The following is a 21,268-nucleotide window of genomic DNA, read 5'->3' as shown; positions in this document are numbered from 1 at the left end:
TCTGTTTTAAGGATAAGGGTGATAGAGGCTTCATAGAATGAATTCGGGATAGATTCACCCTTTTGAATATTTAGAAATAACTTGATCAGAATGGGGGTTAACTCTTCTTTGAAAGTTTTGTAGTATTCAGAGGTGAATCCATTAGGGCCAGGGCTTTTCTTTGTTGGGAGGTTATTTATAACCGATTTGATCTCCTGGCTTGTTATGGACCTATTCAGACTTTCTATATCCTCCTGGCTCAATCTAGGTAGATTATACATGTCCAGGAATTTGTCCATCTCATCCAAATTATCTTGTTTCTTGGCATACAGATGTTCATAGTATCCTCTAATAATGTTTTTTATTTCTACTGTGTCTGTTGTTGTTTTGCCTGCCTCACTGCAGATCTGATTCACCTGGTTCTTTTCTCTCTTCTTAATAAGTCTCGCTAGTGGTGTATCAATTTTGTTTATCTTTTCAAAGAACCAGCTTTTACTTTCATTTATTTTCTGTATAGTTTGTTTATTTTCTATTTCATTTATTTCTGCTCGTATCTTTATTATTTCCTTTCTCCTGGAGTTTTTTGGATCTTTTGGCTGTTGCTTTTCCAATTCTGTGAGGCATGATGTTAGGTGATCCATTTGCCTTCTTTCCATGCTCCTCTTATGTGCACTAATTACTATGAACTTCCCTCTTATGACTGCTTTAACTGTGTCCCAAAGATTATGGAAACTTGTGTCCTCATTGTCATTGGCTTCACTCAATATTTCTAAATTCAGACAAGATAAAACCATTTGCTCTATTTTTTCTAATTAGTTTCCTGGTACCAATTTTTTTTAGAGAGATTTTTGCTATACAACATGTGTGCTTGCTGGAGAGAGAGAGAATGACAGAGACAGAACACCAGAAATCTTCCCACAGTGGGGATAGTCATGCCACAATCCCTTCTCCTTCATTCTTCTCTCTGGATTTTGGGCATGCATGCAGATGTGCCTGGCATGAGTTTTAAGCTGTCAGGTCTGGAACTTGAACTGCGGTTGACTATGTGGGAATCTAGAGATGTAACCATGTTGCCATCTGCTGGTCCTCTCCCCCACATACACAGAATTTTAAGAGTTCTCAGAATGAGGTAAGAGAGGGTGCTTTCCTTTCTAAGAATATTTTCCATGACCTACCTTAAAAAAATCATTTTTAATTAGTTTTAGTTCTTTGAGATATTATATTAATTTTCTCATTGAAGCTAGTTAGAGAGATTAAAAGGACTTAATGGAGCTACTTTTCTTAGATTTAAAATCTGCCTTCTTATTCAAATACAGATTATTTTAGAACGTTCTATGGAATCACCTATTCCTAATATTGGTCTAAAATGACTTTCTCTTCACCTGTGAGTGAAGCCCCAGCATTGAACAATTGGAACTGTGCAACTGGGACTCATTCAAATGAACAGGAAGTACACAACCCTATCAGTAACTACTTGAAGAATCTCAGGCTGACATGATGATTTCAAGGCTCCTCATATATAGAGAGAACCCCTGTGCATGGAGTTTCTGGCTCTCTAGAAAGATTTGAGTATTGGGGAATGCCACCTTTGACTGTGAACAATAGAGAGCAAGTTCTTAGGAGAACGATGGTTAATAATTAATGACGTGGGTCAGCAGGTGCTATGGTGGCTAAGCTGCTGGCCTCCCACATGGCTGGTTGTGGTTTGGATCTTGGACTTGGTGGTTTTAAAATCATGCCTGACACATGGGTGTGTGCCCAAAATCCCAGGAAGAGAATCAGAGAAGGGTTTCAGTGTGGACATTCCCCATGGGGGGAGGGCGAATCCTTGCTTTCCCTTTCACTCTTCCTCTGTCTCTCTCCACGCTAGGGAGCACACACGCTAGTGGTTGGTTAGACTTACCTTTTTGTGTTATCCTCAGTAAAACTCTTGCATTTTGCTCTTTCTAGTTCTTACAGTTTCCATAAATAACACCAATATCTACCCAATATATCAAGATTAAAACATAAAAGTCATCCTTAAGTCATTTTTTTTTGATTTTCAGTAAATTGTTGATTCTACTTCTAAGAGATACTCTGAATCAATGCACTTTTGATGTCACTATCACCTCTTGCCTGGCTTTCTCCAATCAATTCCCAAATGGCTTAGTAGGTTGACTTTTGTAGTCCTCCACAGAGCGCACAGGTCTTCTAAACGCGTAAGTCAGATCTTATCATTGATTGCCTTAAAACCCTCTAATGGCTTTGCATCTCACAGAGAGAACTGTCCAAATCCCCACTATGGCCTAGAAAGTCCTCCCTCTGTGGTCTGGCTCCAGCCCACCTCTTTGATTTCCCTTCCTCCCTTTATCTCTCTTGATCATTAGCCTCCTTTGCCTTCTTTCTCCTTAAAACATTTTGTACTATCTGAAAACATAAAAATTCAATGACTGAACTATTTCATAATAAAATAATGTGTACCCTTTAAACTCCAAAATAAAGATGATACACAGCAGGTGAAACTATTAGGACTAGCAGTTGGCATAATAGCTTTGTTGCTAGACTCCCTATAGTCAACTGCAGTTTGAGTCCCAGACCCAGTGGCTTAAACTTATGCCGGACGCATGTGTGTGCGTGCCCAAGATCCCGAGAAGAGAATTGAGGAGAAGGAATTGCGGCATGGTCATCCCCCCAGGGAGTGATTTCTCAATTTCTGTCTCTCTGTCTCTCTCTGCCTTTCTGGCGAGCTCGCAAAAACCTCTCCAAAACACACACACACACACAAAAAAAAAAACAACACAAACAAAACAAACCAAAAAACAAAACACCAAAATTTAGAAACTATTTTTCCCATAAAATGTTATGTCAGGCCTTAAAATGTGCATTTCTGAACTTCTCTATAGAATATGTAATCAAACTACTTTAGGCCATATCAACAATACCCATTTTGATTTTCACACACATAAGCTTCAAGCAAATAGAAGAATCTAGCAGTAGGACTGAGTTTTGACAGGAAGGGAAGAGGGTGCAGTAAAAGGTGAAGAGAGAAGAACAAACTCTGAGGATCTGCACTGGGTCAGGTGATTTTACATTCATCATTGCATTCATTTCTCCTATCATCCAAACGGGTTTCTGTTTCCCCATAGATATCACATTACCTGATGAATTGCTCCTTGGGTCATTCCATGATACTGTACCAAACAAGTATTTGGCATAGGGGCACTGAGAGTGTGTAGAAAACTGGGATTTGAGGTCCAGCCAAAGTTTCTATGTCCTTTTTTCTTACACCATACTGAGGATACAGACAAGAGGAAAGGGCTCCTTTATCATGCAAGGGAAGGGAGGAGTAAGGTGGTGCCTTAAATATTCACTAATCTTTTTCACAAACATCAGCACTGTAGACTAGGGATAAAGGAGATTCCTTAAAAATCACTGAAAAAGTTGAATATTATGAACTTTTGTATGAATTCTTAATACTTTCAAACATTTTCTGTACAGATAAAGTTTTGTGTTCTTTATTTATTTATTTATTTTTGAGAGGTTTTTGCTATATGGTGTGTGTGCTTGCCAGAAAGACAGAGCCAGAGAGACAGAAAACAAAAAATCACTCCCCGGGGGGATGGTCACACCACAATCCCTTCTCTTCCATTCTCCTCTTGGGATCCTGGACACGCACGCACACATGCCCTGCGTGAGTTTAAGCCACCAGCTCCAGGACTCGAACTGCGGTCAACTACATGGGAGTCCAGCAACAAAGCCAATATGCCAACTGCTGGTCCCAGAAAAAGTATTTTTAAGAATTATTTAATTTTGTTATTTTATTTTTATTATTTTATTTGCTATAGTACACATGCACTCACCAGAGAAAGGCAGAGAGGGTGAGAGGGAAAGTGAGAAAGCAAGCCACAAGGTTTGAGACTCAAATCACAATTGGCCATGTGGGATTCCAGTGCTTTAACTGCCACACCATCTGCCAGCCCCCAGACAAAGTATTAATAGGTATCTAAAAGCCACAGGCACCTACCTTTCAATATTGAGTCTGATATCCCTTCCAGGGAAGCAGAAATGACCCAAGGCTCTGAGGGAGGTCCCAAGGACTCTACTCTTCGGTTCTAGAAATGAGGGAGAAGGGGAAGAGTTTGAGTTGGAAAAACATGCTGTGAAGTTATCCACAAAAGAATAGAATTCATAAAGCACACATTAGTAGAAATAAACAAAGGAAGGTAATAAATGTTTTATTATTCATGTTAGAAACAGATCAAAATTAACTTATCGAAAAAAGAGAAGGGAGATTACTTCAGGAAAAGTTGGTGCATGGGTGTGCAGAGGAGAAAAGAGAGCTAAGTTTATAGAGTAGGACAGTGGCATTATGTGTTGGAGGTTAATAAGGAAGAAAAGGTTAAAAGAAGAAAGCAGGAGAGAGTTGAATGAGTGGCAGACTAAACAAAGCTGACAGCTTCTCAGGTGTGAACCTGAGCCCCTCTGACTTCTCTCTGCAAATATGTCAAAGGAAGCAGTAGTAAAGTAATGGTATAAAGCTGGTTAATGATCATAGTTTACTTTAGTCCGCCATGAGCTTTGTAAATGTAGAAAAAAGAGAATCAGAGGACATGGAGCCTGAAATTGGAATTAAGCACAGAGGCCTCTTGATGATTTACTTAACCACATGTAAGAGATAATTCAAGATAACATGAGTTATTTTAACATATGTAATACATATGTGGTGTCATAGATCCATCTTAGCTTGGGAAAAGTCTTCTTCAGACGTAGATATACTTTTTTTGAGAGAGAGAGATTTTTACTGTAGGGTGTGTGTGCTCTCCACAGAGATAGAGAGACAAAGAGACAGAAAGCAAAAAAAAAAAAAAAAATCACTCCCCAGGAGGGATGAACATGCAGCAGTCCCTTCTCCTCTAGTCTCTTATTTGGATTTTGGGCATGTACAGACATGCACCCAGAGTGAGTTTTAAGCCACTGGGTCCAAGACTTGAACCATGGTTGATTATGTGGGAGTTCAGTGACATAACCATTATGCCATCTGCTGGTCCCTAGATAGACTTCTTTGAGAAGGCTATATTTCAGAGAAGATAGGAAAAATCTACTTCAAAAATTTGTTTGGGGAGCAAAAGTGTCCAGAGTTCATTTTTACCCTTTGTTCAATTGTGAACTTTTTTTTTTTTTTTAAATGTAAAGAAGGTAGACTATAAAATAGAAGGAAAGTGATTAAAAAAAAATAGTGAGAAGCTTTAAGTGCAGCAAATTTCCCACTGTGGGCACTCTGTAAATGTTTATCAATGCTGAGGAAATCTAAAACATATGCTGAATATATGCTGCTCAGTTTAAGCCAAGATCGTTGCCTATGACAAGTTACCTGCTTATCCAGGAAAATGAGATGTGGTTGGACTGGAAGCTCTTTGCCCACTTCTCCATTGGAAGGCTGCACCAAGACTGAAAGGCTGTGGGGCTGAGTATATATCAAGTTCTCAGTTTTAAAACTGCTTGTATTTCTGGAAGATATAAAAACAAAGAATTCATTCATAAGATTATAAATATTACTGCAGTTATTTTCCATAATACATTATTACCAGAGAAAATATTTGCATTTGCCTGTATTTCTAATAACTTAATAAAGTATTGTGTAATGAATAAGATCTCATACTAAAGAATATTTGTTTGATATGCTTGCTTAGCCATAATTTAAAAAGTGAACTGGGGGTGGGTAGGAAGAGAAGGACAAATGAATTATGCACTTAGAAATTTATCGCTATTAAGATCAGAAAAAAAATTACAGAGAAGGAATTATCTGACTAAAACACTGTGAGGGAAGGGACGTGTTCAGTGAGAGGCTATTAAACCAGCTCTCCCCAAAGGCCCTGCTCCGTAGCGTTTTCTGATTTCCGTGGAATTCAACACTCCCGCCAATGCTGATTCCGAGGTACCGAGACAGTATCGCTGAACAATTTAGAAGCCATGTGCAAGAGCAAACTCCATCTTGCCACTGTCTTACAGAGATGAGCTCATTTCATCTTCATAACAAACCTTTCCAAGTGTGCTTGCACTAAACAGGCTCATTAACCACAGTATTCACTAATTACAAATTTAAAAAGTTTTAAAAATTGTATTCATTTCTTCCATAAGCAAGAAAGATAGCAAATGAGAGAGAGGGAGACAGGGAAACATCACCCCCAACAGGGTCTTGACTCCACAATCCACCACTAGCTTTAATCAGTACCAACCATGGGCACATATGTGCCTGGAGAATTTAGGGAGGTCTCTGGACATTGCACCTGGAACCATTCCAAGAGGGTAGGTCTTGGAGAGCACTGAGTTTTACCGCTGCACCACTGTCCTGCTGCCTGAATAATTTACTTTAATTGCAAGAAGCACCTGGGGAGAATAATATGTATAATTGATACGTGCTGAACACTCACTGAGTTGCAGATACCATTCTAAACCTTTCATTTATAGGTTCATTGCATCATTAAAGTGACACAATGAGGTAGGAACTCTTATTTATAAATGAAGAAATCAAGGATCGAAAAGGCTTAAGTAGCTTGCCAAGTGTCTGACAAATACTAAGTGTAGATGAAGGTCTAGAGTAGTTAACCACTGAGCCATATTACCTCTCAGGGTCAAGCATATTAATTGATGATGTGACTTAGCAGCCCAATGGGTCCCACATAAAAAAAAAACAGTTACTTAATTCATGATACTGCAAAACATTTTACCCAGAATTTTGGTATTTTAAATGACCATGCCAACTTTACTGGGGAAAACAAAATGCACCCATTGTTTCAGACAGCCTATTGTATATTATAAGGCATGGACACGCGACAGGAATGTGCCAATTAAATGGAGATATTTAAATGTCACGTTCATAAATATTACCCTAACAGAAAGCATCCCTTGGGTATTTATCTTTAAAAGAATCTTCTTGACCAGGTCTAACAAAACTTTTATTAAAAAAAAAAAAAAAGGGTGGGGGGGAAGAAAGGAAAAGAAAGAGAGAAAGAAGAAAAAAGAAAAAGAAGAAAGAGAAAAAGAAAGGAAGGAAGGAAGAAAGAAAAAGGAAGAGAATAAAAAGAAAAAGAGGGGCAGCAGGTGGCACGGTGGTTAAGGTTCTAGACTTCCACATAGCTCACCATGGTTCAAGTCCTGGACCTAGTGGCTTGAAAATCATGCCAGCACATGTGCATGCATGCTCAAAATCCCAGGAAGAGAATAGAGAAGGGACTGCAGTGTGGCCACCCCTCCCTTGGGGTCATCTCTCACTTTCTCTTTCTCTGTCTCTCTCTGGTAAGTGCATGTCCCCTATGTAAAAATCTAAAAAAAACAAACAAACAAACAAAAAAAAACACAAAACAAAAACTCTGTTCCCAGTTGTTTGTGAGTCCCTGCTCTAATCCCCAACCCTAGCCTCTGTGTAAGAAGGGAGGGATAAGGTATTTGTTTTTAATGGAGGGTGCATGTTAGATGAAGGTGACAATGTTTTCTTAGTCATAAAAAAAAAAGTAAAGATTAAGGATGGGTAGGGAGAGAAGGATAAATTATTCACTTAGATCTTTATCATCATTAAGATCAGGAAAAGAAAAGTTACAGTGAAGGAATACCTGCCTACCACGGGAAGGGACATGTTTGGTGGTAAGTTATGAAACCAGCTCTCAGAGAGGAAAAAAAAAAATCATGGGAAAGCAAATACAATGGAACATGAAACATGAAGTTCCCATAGGAAGCAATTTTCCTCTCCCCCAAGAATCTTAGGACATGTAGGCAGAGGGGAAACGTGTGGTCCTAAGAATCCGCTTTGGCCAGCGAGAGCCCGCAGCCTCCATGCTAGAATCACTTGCTGGCAACCCAGTGCATGTGAGTCAGCCATCATTTATTAGTCCGCTTAGCCGGAGTGGCTAAGACGTCTTTCCTTTTTTAAAGCAACAATCTAAATCAGATTTTTTAAACCCATGCTATTAATTCTATCTTTCTGTGGGTCGCAAGTTATTGGAAAATTCTAATATCATTACCAATCGTATTTCTCTCCTAACCTACTCTTTAAATGTTTTCCGATGAGGGCTGGGGTGCAAGCAAGCAGTCTGAGTTAAAGAAACTGAGAGATCTGTCCAAAGCTTCTGACACAGTACGCTGATGTCTAGAGATGACGAAATGGGAGCCAACTGCCTGAACACCCGCTGCGAGGCCCGTCCCTGACACACTTTAAAGTTTATTGTGAGCAAACATCTCTTATTAAATGTAAACAGCATCTCACTAGAAGTCATAGACTTGCTGCTGCAGCATATCCCAAGGTAATACCACTTTAAGCTCCACATAAACTCTTAAGCAGTTTCTATCCTAAAACCTGACCGTAGGTGGTACAGTTTTTTACGATATGTTATAATAGTGCAATAAATCTGTTAGCTTAAAATCGAATCTCCGTGGCCTTTTAGAGAAATCATCATTAAATGCAGGGTCCTGTTAATGATGCCATCGAAGTGAAATTGTTTAATCTGCTAAGGGGGTGAAAGGTCACCAAATGAATTTTTTATAATACATCAACTTGACACGCAATAGGGAAAACTGTAATAGATAAAAGCAAAGGAAAAGGGCACTGTCTTCTTCTGATAGGTCAATAGCAGCCAAGAGAGTCACTCATCCACTTTCCTTTCACGATGGGGCTCCTTTTGCATTTAATATGGACACCCAATTAATACCTCAGCACCACAGACAACCTCATTTTAGGTGACTTATAGCAATTTCTCCCCCTTCCCTGAAATGAAAGTGATCACAATACATCATAGCATTGTGCGAATTAACGTTAATTGATTCAAGTTACCAAGCAATGATGGGCTACTTATATAATCTAGGCGTTATTGGGTGCTAGAAGGGATGGAGGGAAGATTAGATTCCAGTGTCCGTTGCTGTGACGACGGGAGTCACCTGACACCTTGTTAGACAGTTGTAAGGTTCTATTGCTGGCCCCAGTGGGGTCGTCAGTAAACTGGAGTGATGTCCAAACATCATTACACGCTGCTCCGATATTAAAGCAAAGGGATTAGCAACTTATTGCAAGCAACCTGGATTTGTCATTGTGCTGTCGTTATCCAATTTCCAACTGCTAATGTGACTGTAGCCTGCAGGCAGAAGGACCTACAGCCAAACTTTAAAAAATAGGAGAGGAAAGTTCCCTACAACCCTCCCAGTTTTAACCACTATTTTAACAGCTTCCAATACCCAGTTAGGTATGTGGGGGGAAAAAAAATCCCTTCAATTCTTAAGTGCAGACTAAATGGAACTATCAGGAGAGCATAGACATTTCTCAGCTCAGAGAACACCACTACTCATTTCAACTTTTGTTTTTCAATCTGCCAGATCCCACAATGCTTACTGTCGAGGGAAGGATTATTTTTATTTGCATGGCAAACTCAGCAAACAAACAAACAAATCTTTTCTGTGGAAGCTGGCTCTGGGCAAGAACTACTGAAGTGGGATGGAAAGAAGTGGGGGTAGGGCATTAGACATACTCCTTTTTCAACCTTCTCCTGAAAGCCAGGTTCCTGTAAGAGCCTCACGTTTCGATGAAATGTTTAAGGATGTCCTGAGCAATTTCCCTCTCTCTAGTCTTCAATAGGCTAGATAAGGTAGAATAGTCTGTGTGTGCCAAGAGGGGATTTGAATTCTATAGGAGTTGGAATGATTCTGTACCCTGGGAGGAAAAAGTAAGTTCTCTAGTCAATTCTATTGAACAAACATGTTACCCTCTTCTACTAAAGGATAAACATTGTTTAAGGTACTGTGAGATTTTCAAAGATAAATAATGAATATTCTTTTGTATAGTTTGTAAGATGAGAGTGACTTTCCCAGCCAGCTTTCTGAACTGCTGCAAGCCCTTCTACTTACATTCCATGGTCCTTATGCTCCCTCTTAAGCCTAGCCGGGCTCCCTTAGCAACTGTCAAGTCCTAGGAGGGAAGGAAAGTCTTATGACCTGACCATTTCCTCTGGTACTATGGTCTGGTGGTTCCAAGATTGGCACTTTAAAAGCATCCAAGACATGTTACTATAGCAACATTTTGACAAAGCTTAGGCAGCACACGCTTCCTCTGCTCTCAGGCCACTGACTGCCTCTGGAAAGCCACCACCCATCTACACCTGGAGATCTTCAAGTTCAGGTGCACTCCTCAAGGACTGGGCTTACTGTACCACTGTAATACTTACGATTAAACTCCAACGACTTGTTGGAATTATTCATTTCAAACTGAGATTTGAATAACCGTAGATGTAGGTTGCTACATGTCAAGACTATATGCCACACAGAATATACATGGTATGTCTTCCAACAATGTCAGTCATAAGCATAAATTCAGGGGACAGTTGGTAAATCATTTAAAATAACATTGTCTGATAAATCGGACATGAATATTTTTATCTAGAGAAGGGAAACTCGGATTGTATATTTTTAAGATCTTGTACAGATTATTCAAACATTTTTGTCTGTGCTACAGGACTGTCGCAGTCATTGTCAGTCCAGGAAAGCAGAAACTAATACAAGATATTGGTTACACCAGAGTATTAAGATGGTAGAGAAGTTGAACAGCTGCATTTCACTATTTTGATATATATTGAGGGATTATTTAATGTGAATGACAATGTGCTTGAGCCCTTTTGGGAATATGATATTGGGCTGTCAGAAAAATCATGGCATACTTTTCCTATGTTTTTCTATGCAAATATGTGTCATGACTTTTTTGAACTTAATAGCAAGTTGAAAGCTTGACCACCTAATAAATATTATAAAGACAAAAATATACTCAAGTTAATTTTATGAACAGATAGATTAATGAATAATCATTTTTATATCAAATTAATGATTTCATTGGAATAGGTATAGAATGAGATTTAGCATAACATATTTCCATGAAAAAGTTGAGTAAAGGTTGTTTTCCCTATCTATTAACTTAAAAATCTCCAGATTTTCATAGGAGCCATATGGCATTTTGGACATTGTGTCTGCTCAATTGATCCTTACAGAATAAAAAATATTGAAACATGGCTCTCATGAGTCTATTATTTTTACCATATGTGCACATAACTACGTGTGTGTGTATTTAGGTTTATTTTTTTCCTTTCATGATAGAGAGAGACAGGTACTCTCAACCAGATCTTATGATACTGTGATTCTCTTCCAAGCCACTCAGCCACCCAGAATCACAGGCACACGAGTTGTGTTCAAACTGAACCCAGGTCTCCCATGCAGCGTTGCCTGTATCATGGTGGCAGGGCAATAAATCTCAAATTATCTAATATTAAGGTAGAATTCCATGTGCATGAGGACAGAGAACTGCTGGATGCAGACACATTAGCAGCAACAATAGATTACAATTAACATCTTTTATTACAAGGAAATAGCAGAAAAATATAAAGTGCTGTAAAAGAATCCAAGATTTAGTGGTCTGGGGCCGCTCAGTATAAGAACAACAGCCCCCAAGGGCATCATCACAGAAACAGGACTATGAAATAAAAGATAGTTGTCACGACCATGAATCATCAATAAAAATGGGAATAGTTTATTTCTCACTTAATAAAGTTGGATATTATGTAATCTTTTTTTGAAGTTTAAAAATTGAAGACTTCTACAAATTCTAGTGACTAACAAGAACATGCCTTAACGTATAGATGTATAGAAAGCTTACTTATGCAGAACATCTCGTTTTCCTGCAAAGCCACATACATGAAATATTATAACAATAATTTTACCCATTCACTCACATCACCAAAGTAGTGAATCTGTACTATAGTGAAAAGAAGAGATAGTATAAACATATTTTTTAATGTTTTCACATGCACGATAAAAGAGCCAAGCTGGCAATACAGGAATCTTTTCTAGAAGGAACATTCTACCAATCTCAAAAAAGAATGTGCGCCAGTGTTGACAGAAAGACTCTGCCCTTGTATACTCCAAACAGCTCTTTTCTAGAAAGCAGGGATACGTGAAGAGGTTGCAGAAAAGAAAATGTTAAATTAAGTCTGTCAATAGACTTGTATCACCTATTGGCTCTGCTAGTTTTCTGCTCTATTTTAAGTCAACTTGATGGGGTAGAATTGGAGAGTGTAAAAAGCTAAAGTGACAAGCACACAGACACATACACATATGCACACATATGCACACACATATGGAGATTCTCACTCCCGCAGTGTCATGCTCACCTTCAGTATAACTGTTTTCAGGGCCCCAAGGTTCATGGAAATGTCATAAAAACAGGTATTGAGGTACCTGTTTACTTATTGGCAGCCCAATTCTACTCTGTACCCACAGAATCTACATGCATTCCTCCTCATGTGGCCCCTTCCATCTTTTTTCCCCTCTTTTTAAAAGAATTATTTTATTTAGGTGGGACCAGCAGTTGGCATAATGGCTATGTTGCTGGATTCCCATGTGGTCGACCACGGTTTCAGTCTCGGACCTGGTGGCGTAAACTCATGCCAGGAGCGTGTGCATGCATGCCCAAGATCCAGAGAATGGAATGGAGGAGAAAGGATTGCAGCGTGGCCATCCCCCCAGGGGTGATTTCTTGCTTTCTGCTTCTCTGTCTTTTCCTGTCTTTCTGATGAGCACATGTGCATTAAAATACTCTCCAAAAAAAGAAAAAAAAAAGAATAATTTTATTTAACTTTATTTATTTATTTTAATTTGACAGAGAAGGACAGAATGATTGAGAGAGAGAGAAAGTGAGAAAGCAAGCTGCCAGGTCTAGGACTCGAACCACTGCCAGCCATGTGGGAGTCCAGCACCCATAACCACCATGCCACATGCCACCCCCACCCCGTGCTTCCATCTTAAAAGTAGAGATACATAAAATCCTCATGTCTGGATCTTTGCCTTCCTTTGCCTCCTCCTCTGCCACTGAAGGAGAAAGCACTCCTCCCCCCACCCTACCATTTTGAGAGGTTTTTGCTATAGGGTGTGTGTGCTCACCAGAAAGACAGAGACAGACAGAAAGCAAGAAATCACCCTCCAGGAGGGATGGCCATGCCACAATCCCTTCTCCTCCATTCTCCTTTTGGGATATTAGGCAGGCACGCACAAGTGCCCAGTGTGAATTTAAGACACTGGTTCCAGGACTCGAACCACTGTTGACCACATGGGAGTCCAGCAACCTATCATTATACCAGTTCTTGGTCCCTAAGTCCCCCATTTTTAAGGTTCATGTGTTTGATTGTACCCATGTTGATAACTCAGAAGATTTTCTTCTCTCCATGTCTTAAGATCCACCATGCCACCTAACATAATGTCATAAGAGCATTCTCTCATCATATTCATAGATTCTGGGGATGAAACCCGCACATCTTTGAAAGATCATTTTGGAAATTCTGTGTGCTACAAACAACTTTAGTACTTGACCAGTTAAGTTTTTATGAGATATACATACACTTAATTTTACAATATGACAATATCACTTAAATATTTCTTTCTTTCTTTCTTTCTTTTTTTTTTTTTTTTGTTAAAGAGATTTTTGCTATGTACTTACCAGCGAGACAGAGAAAGACACAGAGACAGAAAGCATGAAATCACCCCTCAGTGGGGACGGCCACAGTGCAATCTCTTCTCCATTCCCCTCGAGATTTTGGGCACCCATGCACATGCACTTGGCATGAGTTTTAAGCCACTGAGTCTGGAACTCAAACCATGATCTACCAAATAGAAGTCCAATGACATAATCATTATGCCATCTGCGGGTCCCTAAAAATTTATTTTTCTAATATGAGAAATGAGACAAGAGAGAGATGGAGAAAAGAAAGGAAGAGCAGAGAGTACAGAGAGCAAAAGTCAAGTTCTTCTTTAGGTAAACAATATAAAATGTGTCCTTCTAGGATTCCAGGTAAAAGACAGCATATAAAAATAAAATCCCACTAAGACCTCTATGGGATCTAAATAATTGTTATAATAGGGAAGCCCCAATCAAAAAGGACAGACTATTCAAGTCTTTATCTCTGCTTCTTCTGCATACTCTGCTGAAGTTACCTAAATCATAAATATAGGTAAAAGTGGTGTAAGTATACATGGATAGGTAAAGAGCTTACAAATGACAACTGAGGTCAATGTTTTGGAATTTGAAAAACTGGTTCATGGAACTGACTTAGCCAAGCAGAGGATGCTTAAATCCAGATGCCTCTAGAAGAGAATAAAGGTCAAAAAGGTTTTGAATAAAGGTCAAAAATGTACTATTTACTTTAAAAGTAAATGGAAACTCCTTATCTCCTCCTAGTTGGTAGTTGGTTAAGCTGGTAGCATCCTGAAAGTAGATCTTACTCCTGTAGAAAATTAAGTGTCTAATTTGGCTTAAGTGTCTAATTTGTTGGAATGCATACTACCCCAGTAAATTAACAAGAGTGAATTTCTGGAGAGCCTTCTGGATGCTTTTCACCAAAAAGTCTCTGTCTCTAGACTAATTTCTGTTGTTTCAAGTTCAATTTGTTAGTGTATCCATGGTTTTCTAGTTAGCTCAATGGAAGTCCCAACTGAAATTGATCAAAGACAAAATATACAAGGCTGGCCTTGGGCTGGGAAGATTTCAGGGATTTTTACACTACCCTGCAACTCTTAGGAGAAGAGAAGCCTTGCTAATTCTCATTCAATTCCACAGAACATGGCATTTCTTATTCTGCAGAGATATTCATATATAATTAAGCAGCCTTTTCTTCTTTTCCAAAGATATACATTTTGCCTTACGTATAGAAAACCTCTCTTAAAATACTAGAAAAACAGATAGAAATGTGGGTATATAATGCATTCCAACAGAAAATCAATGCTATAATATATATATTCAGCAGTTTCTTATTAAATCAGAAATACCTGAATCAACAGTGAAAACATGACGGCCATGATGGATGGTAGGTGATAAATAAAGGTGGTCTTTTCCCCTAAAGCTGCCTGACTTCCTCATGATATGCCCCTCATATGCGTATATACCTAAACTTGAGCCAGATCTGCTCTGTGCTGACTTTTCTCCTGATATCGCTATTGCTTCTGCTCATTGACTCTTCTGTCCTTCTAATTACAGGCTGAATTGTCAGTGAGTTTATCGTAAATGCAATTAATATAAAATAAAATAGTATTTTTAGAATGATGTCCAAGTTGAGTGAGTACTGTAAAATCTAAAGAAAATTAAACAATGGACTGACCATTTTTCTCCCTAGATATCCATAAATATAGTATATTTGAAAGAACTCACTGGGATAGAAATAAAATTGAGCTAAAGGAAAGAAAAAAAAATTCAAACATAAGCTAAGAAGCATTAGCACTACTTTTTTTTTCAGATTCCTGATTCTCATACCACCATGCATAATATCATAATTACACAAGTAACATGGTAAAGCTTTAGTGGTTGGCAAATATGCATGCTTTAGTAGATTATGCACAATCATAAACTAGTACTTTTTAGCTCTATGCTAATGATTTCCAAAGCCCTACAAATAAACCAGACCCTGAAAAAAATTGTTTGAGTTTTCTTTTGTGTCTTTCTACATATTAATGAATGGTGGAAAAGAGAAACACTTGTCTTTGTTGTGATGTCACGGAAAATATGAAAACACTAGCTTTTCCCCATTTTTGGCATTTGTCATTACTTATGTGAGGGACATTAAAAGTCCTCCCTTTTAGTTAATTTGAGATACAAAGCAAGTTATTGCTTCTGTATGTACTGTCAAGCTAATGCATTTAAACATGAATAATTTGGAGGAAAACTTAACTATTAACAAAATAAAAACAATAGATAAATTAAATAGGACCCTGCAGGTGGCATGGTGGTTGAGACACTGGACTCCCACATGGCTGACAGAGGTTTAAATCCTAAACCTGGTGGCTTGTTTTCTCATTCTTCTCTCGCTTTCCCTTTCTGTCTCTCTTTTGTCAAACTGAAGAATAATAATAAATAAATAAAATTAAAGAAAAGAAAATGGCATCACTGTCTTTAGTTCTTAAAAAAAATAATTAAATAGAACACCCCTCCCCCCCAAAAAAAGAAAAAGAAAGCTCTAGCTATCCCTTCACTTGGATATGTTGCCCTGTGTATAAGAAGGCAAACAATGTGTTCATTTAATATGTCTCCATGTGTGAAAGTGTCTCATTTTAGTTTCATTTTTTCAGTTCTAGTGAATCCCATATCCACCAGAGAAGTTATATAAAAGTAATTAATACCCATTAGACATTAATCATTTATTTATGCAACCACAAATAAAATTAGAAAAGTAGTAATAACAGATTAATATTCACTTCACTTTAGCAACTCCAGACCCTAGCCCATTACTTAAATTTATAACATGAATCAATGAATAAACAAGTGAAAAGAAAACATTGATTCAAAAAAATCTCTTCCTACACACTTTCCACTTTACATTACCCAAGTACAATGTCTTCAACTTGGGAAACAAAATAATCATGGGATATGAGAATTAATAAAAGATTTTTTTTTTTGGAGAGGTTTTTGCTATAGGGTGCATGCACTCGCCAGAAAGACAGAAAGCGAGAAATCATCCCCTAGGGGGAATGGCCATGCCGCAATCCCTTCTCCTCCATTCTCCTCTCAGGATCTTAGGCATGCATGCACACGTGCCCGGCATGAATTTAAGGCACTGGATCTGGGACTTGAACCACGGTCGAGTACATGGGAGTCCAGTGACATAACCATTACGGTAACTGCTGGTCCCAGATTAATAAAAGATTTTAAAATTGAGAATTTAAGTGTTTAAATGGTTCTTTGAGTTTTTATTTTTCTTTTTAATTGCCAGAGGATGAACACACTTGCAAGAGAGATAGAGAGACAGAATGAAAGAGGGAGAGAGAGAAAGCACCCTCCAGTGGCACCACTGCCACTCCATAATCTCATCTTCTTTATTTCTCCATCCTGTTGAGATTTTGGATACGTATGCACACATGTCCAGTGTGTTTTTCAAGCTTTTCAAGCAACCAGTCTGGGATTCAAACTGTGGTCAGCCTTGTGGAATCTTGGTCTCTTTAGTCAATAGGCCAGGGGGCCAGCCCAAATTTTCATTCTTGTTTTAAAAAAAGAGACAGATGGTTTGATTTGGTATATCAATATCAACCTAAGAGATCAGCTTTCTATACTTACCCATAGCCCATAATTCCCTTGGACTGAGTCACCATCAAGGCCCCAATAGTCATATTCAGAATATTTTCTAGGACTCCAGTCTGTTGAGCAGTGATGACATGGTGAGCCAAATTCTGTAATTTATTACTTGACAAAAATGGAATCAATCCAGAGCTTCTTACTGTTGGCAGATCACCAATTTCAATGACAATCACTCTTGATATAGTTTCCACAGTGGTTGGTGGTATGACGTTGTGTGAGCCCATTTCCATCATGAGAGGTCTACGTTGACCAACTCTTCTATAATGGCTAGCACAAGTCACAACTGGGCAGTTGCGCTTTCTTTTTGCTTTGTTGTCAGCAATGACCTTTAATGTCCCTTCATTGCCAGGCATCTCATGAATAAGCCTGATTTGGCTTTGGTCAATCTGTAAGAAGTCAGTTAGTCTTTCAAGGATTATTATTTTCCAGCCTTTTTCCAGGACTGAAAATTTCACAGAGAGAGCCAAATGCATAGAAACACCTGAGCGTATTTCAATGTTCTCTTCTCCTTGTAGGACAACATACATAAGGTTATCCATGATGTTGAAATAGTTGGCACCAACAGATTCATCAAGCAATGAAGTGACTGACTGAACCAGAGTGGGGGGAATAAACTTTCCCCTTAAAAAAATGCGTGGGCTCTGGAGCTCATGATAGAAAACAGCTAAGAGAAGTTTAGAGGTATTTTTGTTCCCTAGTAGAAAAAAATGCAAAACTTGGGGAGTCTGATCCACAAAGCAGATCTTGGTGATTTTCCTGGTGGGTAAAATGGAATAGAAAGTAGATACAGACCTGGAGGTAGAGCAGGGAGTATTGGCATTTACGCTACTAAAGATATCAACGAAACCATTTGTCACAGATACAACCGGATAGAATTTCTGAGTTGCGTCCATGACATCAGCACTATCAAGAACTAGGACCACTTGGTCAGTCTGTTTGCAGATGAAGCCGTGCATCAATGATCGGTATGTGCATTTCTGTTCTTCTCTAAATGTACCTATAAAATAACAGAAAATAAATGACATAGGAATCATGATCTCTCAAGGATAATTGCAATCTTTCACTCTCTTCATTATCTATAACCCCATGAAATATTTATAACATCTATGAATGCTTGACACTGAGAAGGAAAAGCTGTCTTGGATAAAATATGAAAAGATATATGCATTAAATAGCAACTATTTAATATATTTGAAAGGTATCTGTTACATAATATATGTAATTTAGAGTTAATAACAGAAATAATAGCTAAGTGTAAAAAGAATTGAATAAATAGAAGTATTAAGACAGAAATAATTGCCGAGGGCTCCTGTGAAGGGAAACAAACTAAGCTGTTTTTCCTACTCTCGCTCAGTTCAAATGTGGTCACCAAAATGTCCAGGTATTTTTTCCCACCAACAACCATTTACCCATCAGACATGAACTGGATGTTACATAAATTAACCTTATTCTGATACCATCTACCTGGAGATACCCAGTTAGAGGACTCAGTCTCACAAGAGCAATTCAGATGCCAATTACACATCCCAGATTGTGACCTTTGCTTTTGATCAACTAGCCTGGATTCTGACCAATCAGGATTTCCACAACTCCCTCCTTGGGTCTGATTAATTTTCTGGAGAGGCTGACTTTACCTATGTTTACCCATTGTTATAAGAGACATTACAAAGAAAATAGATGAACAGCCAGATGGAAAAATATGTAAAGGGCAAGGTATGTGGAAAGGGATATGAAGTGTCCATACCTTCTCAGGACACATAACTCCCAAGGAAGCTCCATATATTCATCCATTTGGAAGTTCTTTAAACCCTGTGCTTTGGGATTGTCATGAGGCTTCATGATATGGGCAAGATTGACTAAATTGTTGACCACAGGTGATTCATTCAACCTTCAATCCTTGTCTCTTCCCCAGAGGTTGAGGGTGGGCCTAACAGTTTCACTCCTCTAGTCAAATGGTTGGATCTCTGGCAAAAAGACCCCACCATCCTGAGGCTATATTGAAATCCACCATGAATGACTTCATTAAAACCAAAGATGCTCTGTCACCTAAGAAACTCCCAAAGGATTTAGAAGCTTTATATCAAACATTCCTATCATTCAGGAAATTACAAACCTTTTTAAGAGCTCTGTGTCAGAAACCAGCATTAAAGACCAAATATTAGAACAAAAGATTCTCCTAAAAGCCTTATCTGAAAGTGTAAAAGACTTTTAAAGGCTCAGAAACCAGGAACAGATTATGAAATATATTAAAATTGAAGATGTATATTGCGACCAGAGTGTGAGAGTTTGGGTGTCAAACTATATAATTTTTTCATACTCAATTTTTCTCTAAACATAAGACTAAGGAAATATAAGAAGACAAAAGCAAGAAAGTAGTAATTTGGGAAGTTGTTAATATTAAGCAGCACTCAAGTTAGGAATAGTCAGGACTAATGAAAACATTCAAAATAATAACATTACCCATAATTCCAACCATTTCTAATCCTAATCTATGAACCTAGAGTAGTTCTTATTCTGAATCCACAGGAATAATTTATCTTCCAATAAATGAGTTCCTAATTTAAAAATGATATTCACAGAATCATCCTGTATTTCTTTAAAGAAAGATATTTCAAATGTGCTTTAATGTATGTTTATCCATAAATAAACCAAAAGAATGAAACAGCAATGGGCTAGCAGGTGGCATGGTGGTTAAGGCATTGGATTTCCACATGGTCAACTCCACAGTTGAAGTCCTAGACATTGTAGCATGAAAATCATGACTGGAACACGTGTGTGCATGCCCAAAATCAATCCCAAGAGGAGAATGGAGGAGAAAGGATTATAGTGCGTTTCACCTCTGGGGAGTGATTTCTCACTTTCCCTCTGTCTCTCTCTGTTTCACAGTGGTGCATGCATGTACCCATGGCAAAAAATTTAAAGAAGAAAAAGAAGAAGAAAAAGAAAGGAAGAAACCACAACAATAAAATCAAAACTTTACTAATAGAGGAAATACTGAATTTGAACATGATCTAGCTTTTTTATATCTTTCTTTCCACAAGATAGGATTCAAATCAGTGTCAGAGGTGCCTATGGACAGTATCAACAAATTTAACTACCAAAATGTTGTTTTATGAGTAGGCTACATTTACTTTTCCCTTGGTAATAACAGCAAAAACAATGGTGGTAAGAAGTCATGAGGAAATTATAAAATATTTCAAACTGAATAATAATGAAAATTTTACTATATCAAAAATGTGATATGCAGTTAAAACGGTGATTTTAGGGAAATTTATAGTGTTAAACACTTATATAACAAAAAAAATTATCTGAAAGCAATGCCTTTATGATACTATTTCATGAATATAGAAAAAGATCTAACATATAGAATGGTGACTATAGTTAATAATACTGCATAGTATACTTGAAATTGGCTGAGGGGCTAGCTCTTAAATGTTCTAACCACACTTACAGATACACAAGAAGGTAAAAATGTGAATATGAGGTCATGAATGTGTTAATTAAGTTGATAATAATAACCATTTGACAATGTATGTATCTATCAAAACATCATATTGTACACTCTACTTAAATACAATTTTTATTTGTACATTATATCTCACTAAATCTGGAAAAAAATGAAGAAACTATGTATCAAATTTTTAAAAAATATAATTATGGGGGGCTGTCATGTAGCATGGTGGTTAAGGGTGCTAGACTCCCACATGACTGACCGTAGTTCAAGACCAACTGTAGTTCAAGTCCTGGCAGCTTGGTTTCTCACTCTATCCCCCCCACACACACACACTCTATCCCACTCTGGTGAAAATTAAATAAATAAACAAAGTTAAATAAGATAATTATTTTTAAAAATTGTGAATATAGGGACTGGAAGTTGGTGTGATGGGTAAAAACACTGGATTCCTACATGTCCAACTATAGTTCATGTCCCAGACCTAGTGGCTTGTTTTCTTGCTTTTCCTTTCTCTCTCTCTCTCTCTCTCTCTCTCTCTCTCTCTGTCTATGGTCAAATTTTAAAAACAGTGATAACAAATGGACTTAAATAAATAATTCTTTAAAAAATATAATTATAGGGGCGCCAAGGCTGCGTCCGGTCGCGGGACGTCACGGGCCCTTCCAGGCTCTGCGTGTCCCCCCCCGGCGCCCTGCTAAGCCGGCGGCGGCGGGGGGCGG

At 38.2% G+C, this 21,268-nt stretch overlaps 1 protein-coding gene across 1 annotated transcript in view; it reads right to left on the bottom strand.

Annotated features, from left to right (window-relative positions):
* The window catches only part of PKHD1 (PKHD1 ciliary IPT domain containing fibrocystin/polyductin), a 578,800-nt gene that overhangs the window by 41,310 nt on the left and 516,222 nt on the right, over positions 1 to 21,268 (bottom strand). The window contains exons 62-64 of the mRNA XM_006170441.3: positions 17,075 to 18,092; positions 5,330 to 5,465; positions 3,983 to 4,070 (exon numbers count right to left, since the gene is read on the bottom strand). Of these exons, the coding sequence (XP_006170503.1) occupies positions 3,983 to 4,070; positions 5,330 to 5,465; positions 17,075 to 18,092 (1,242 nt within the window). The remainder of the gene's footprint in view (positions 1 to 3,982; positions 4,071 to 5,329; positions 5,466 to 17,074; positions 18,093 to 21,268) is intronic.

The sequence above is a fragment of the Tupaia chinensis genome, unplaced genomic scaffold (assembly GCF_000334495.1).
Source record: "Tupaia chinensis unplaced genomic scaffold, TupChi_1.0 Scaffold148470_1, whole genome shotgun sequence".
NCBI classification, from domain to species: Eukaryota; Metazoa; Chordata; class Mammalia; order Scandentia; family Tupaiidae; genus Tupaia; species Tupaia belangeri.
This window is presented reverse-complemented; position numbering and strand designations above follow the sequence as displayed.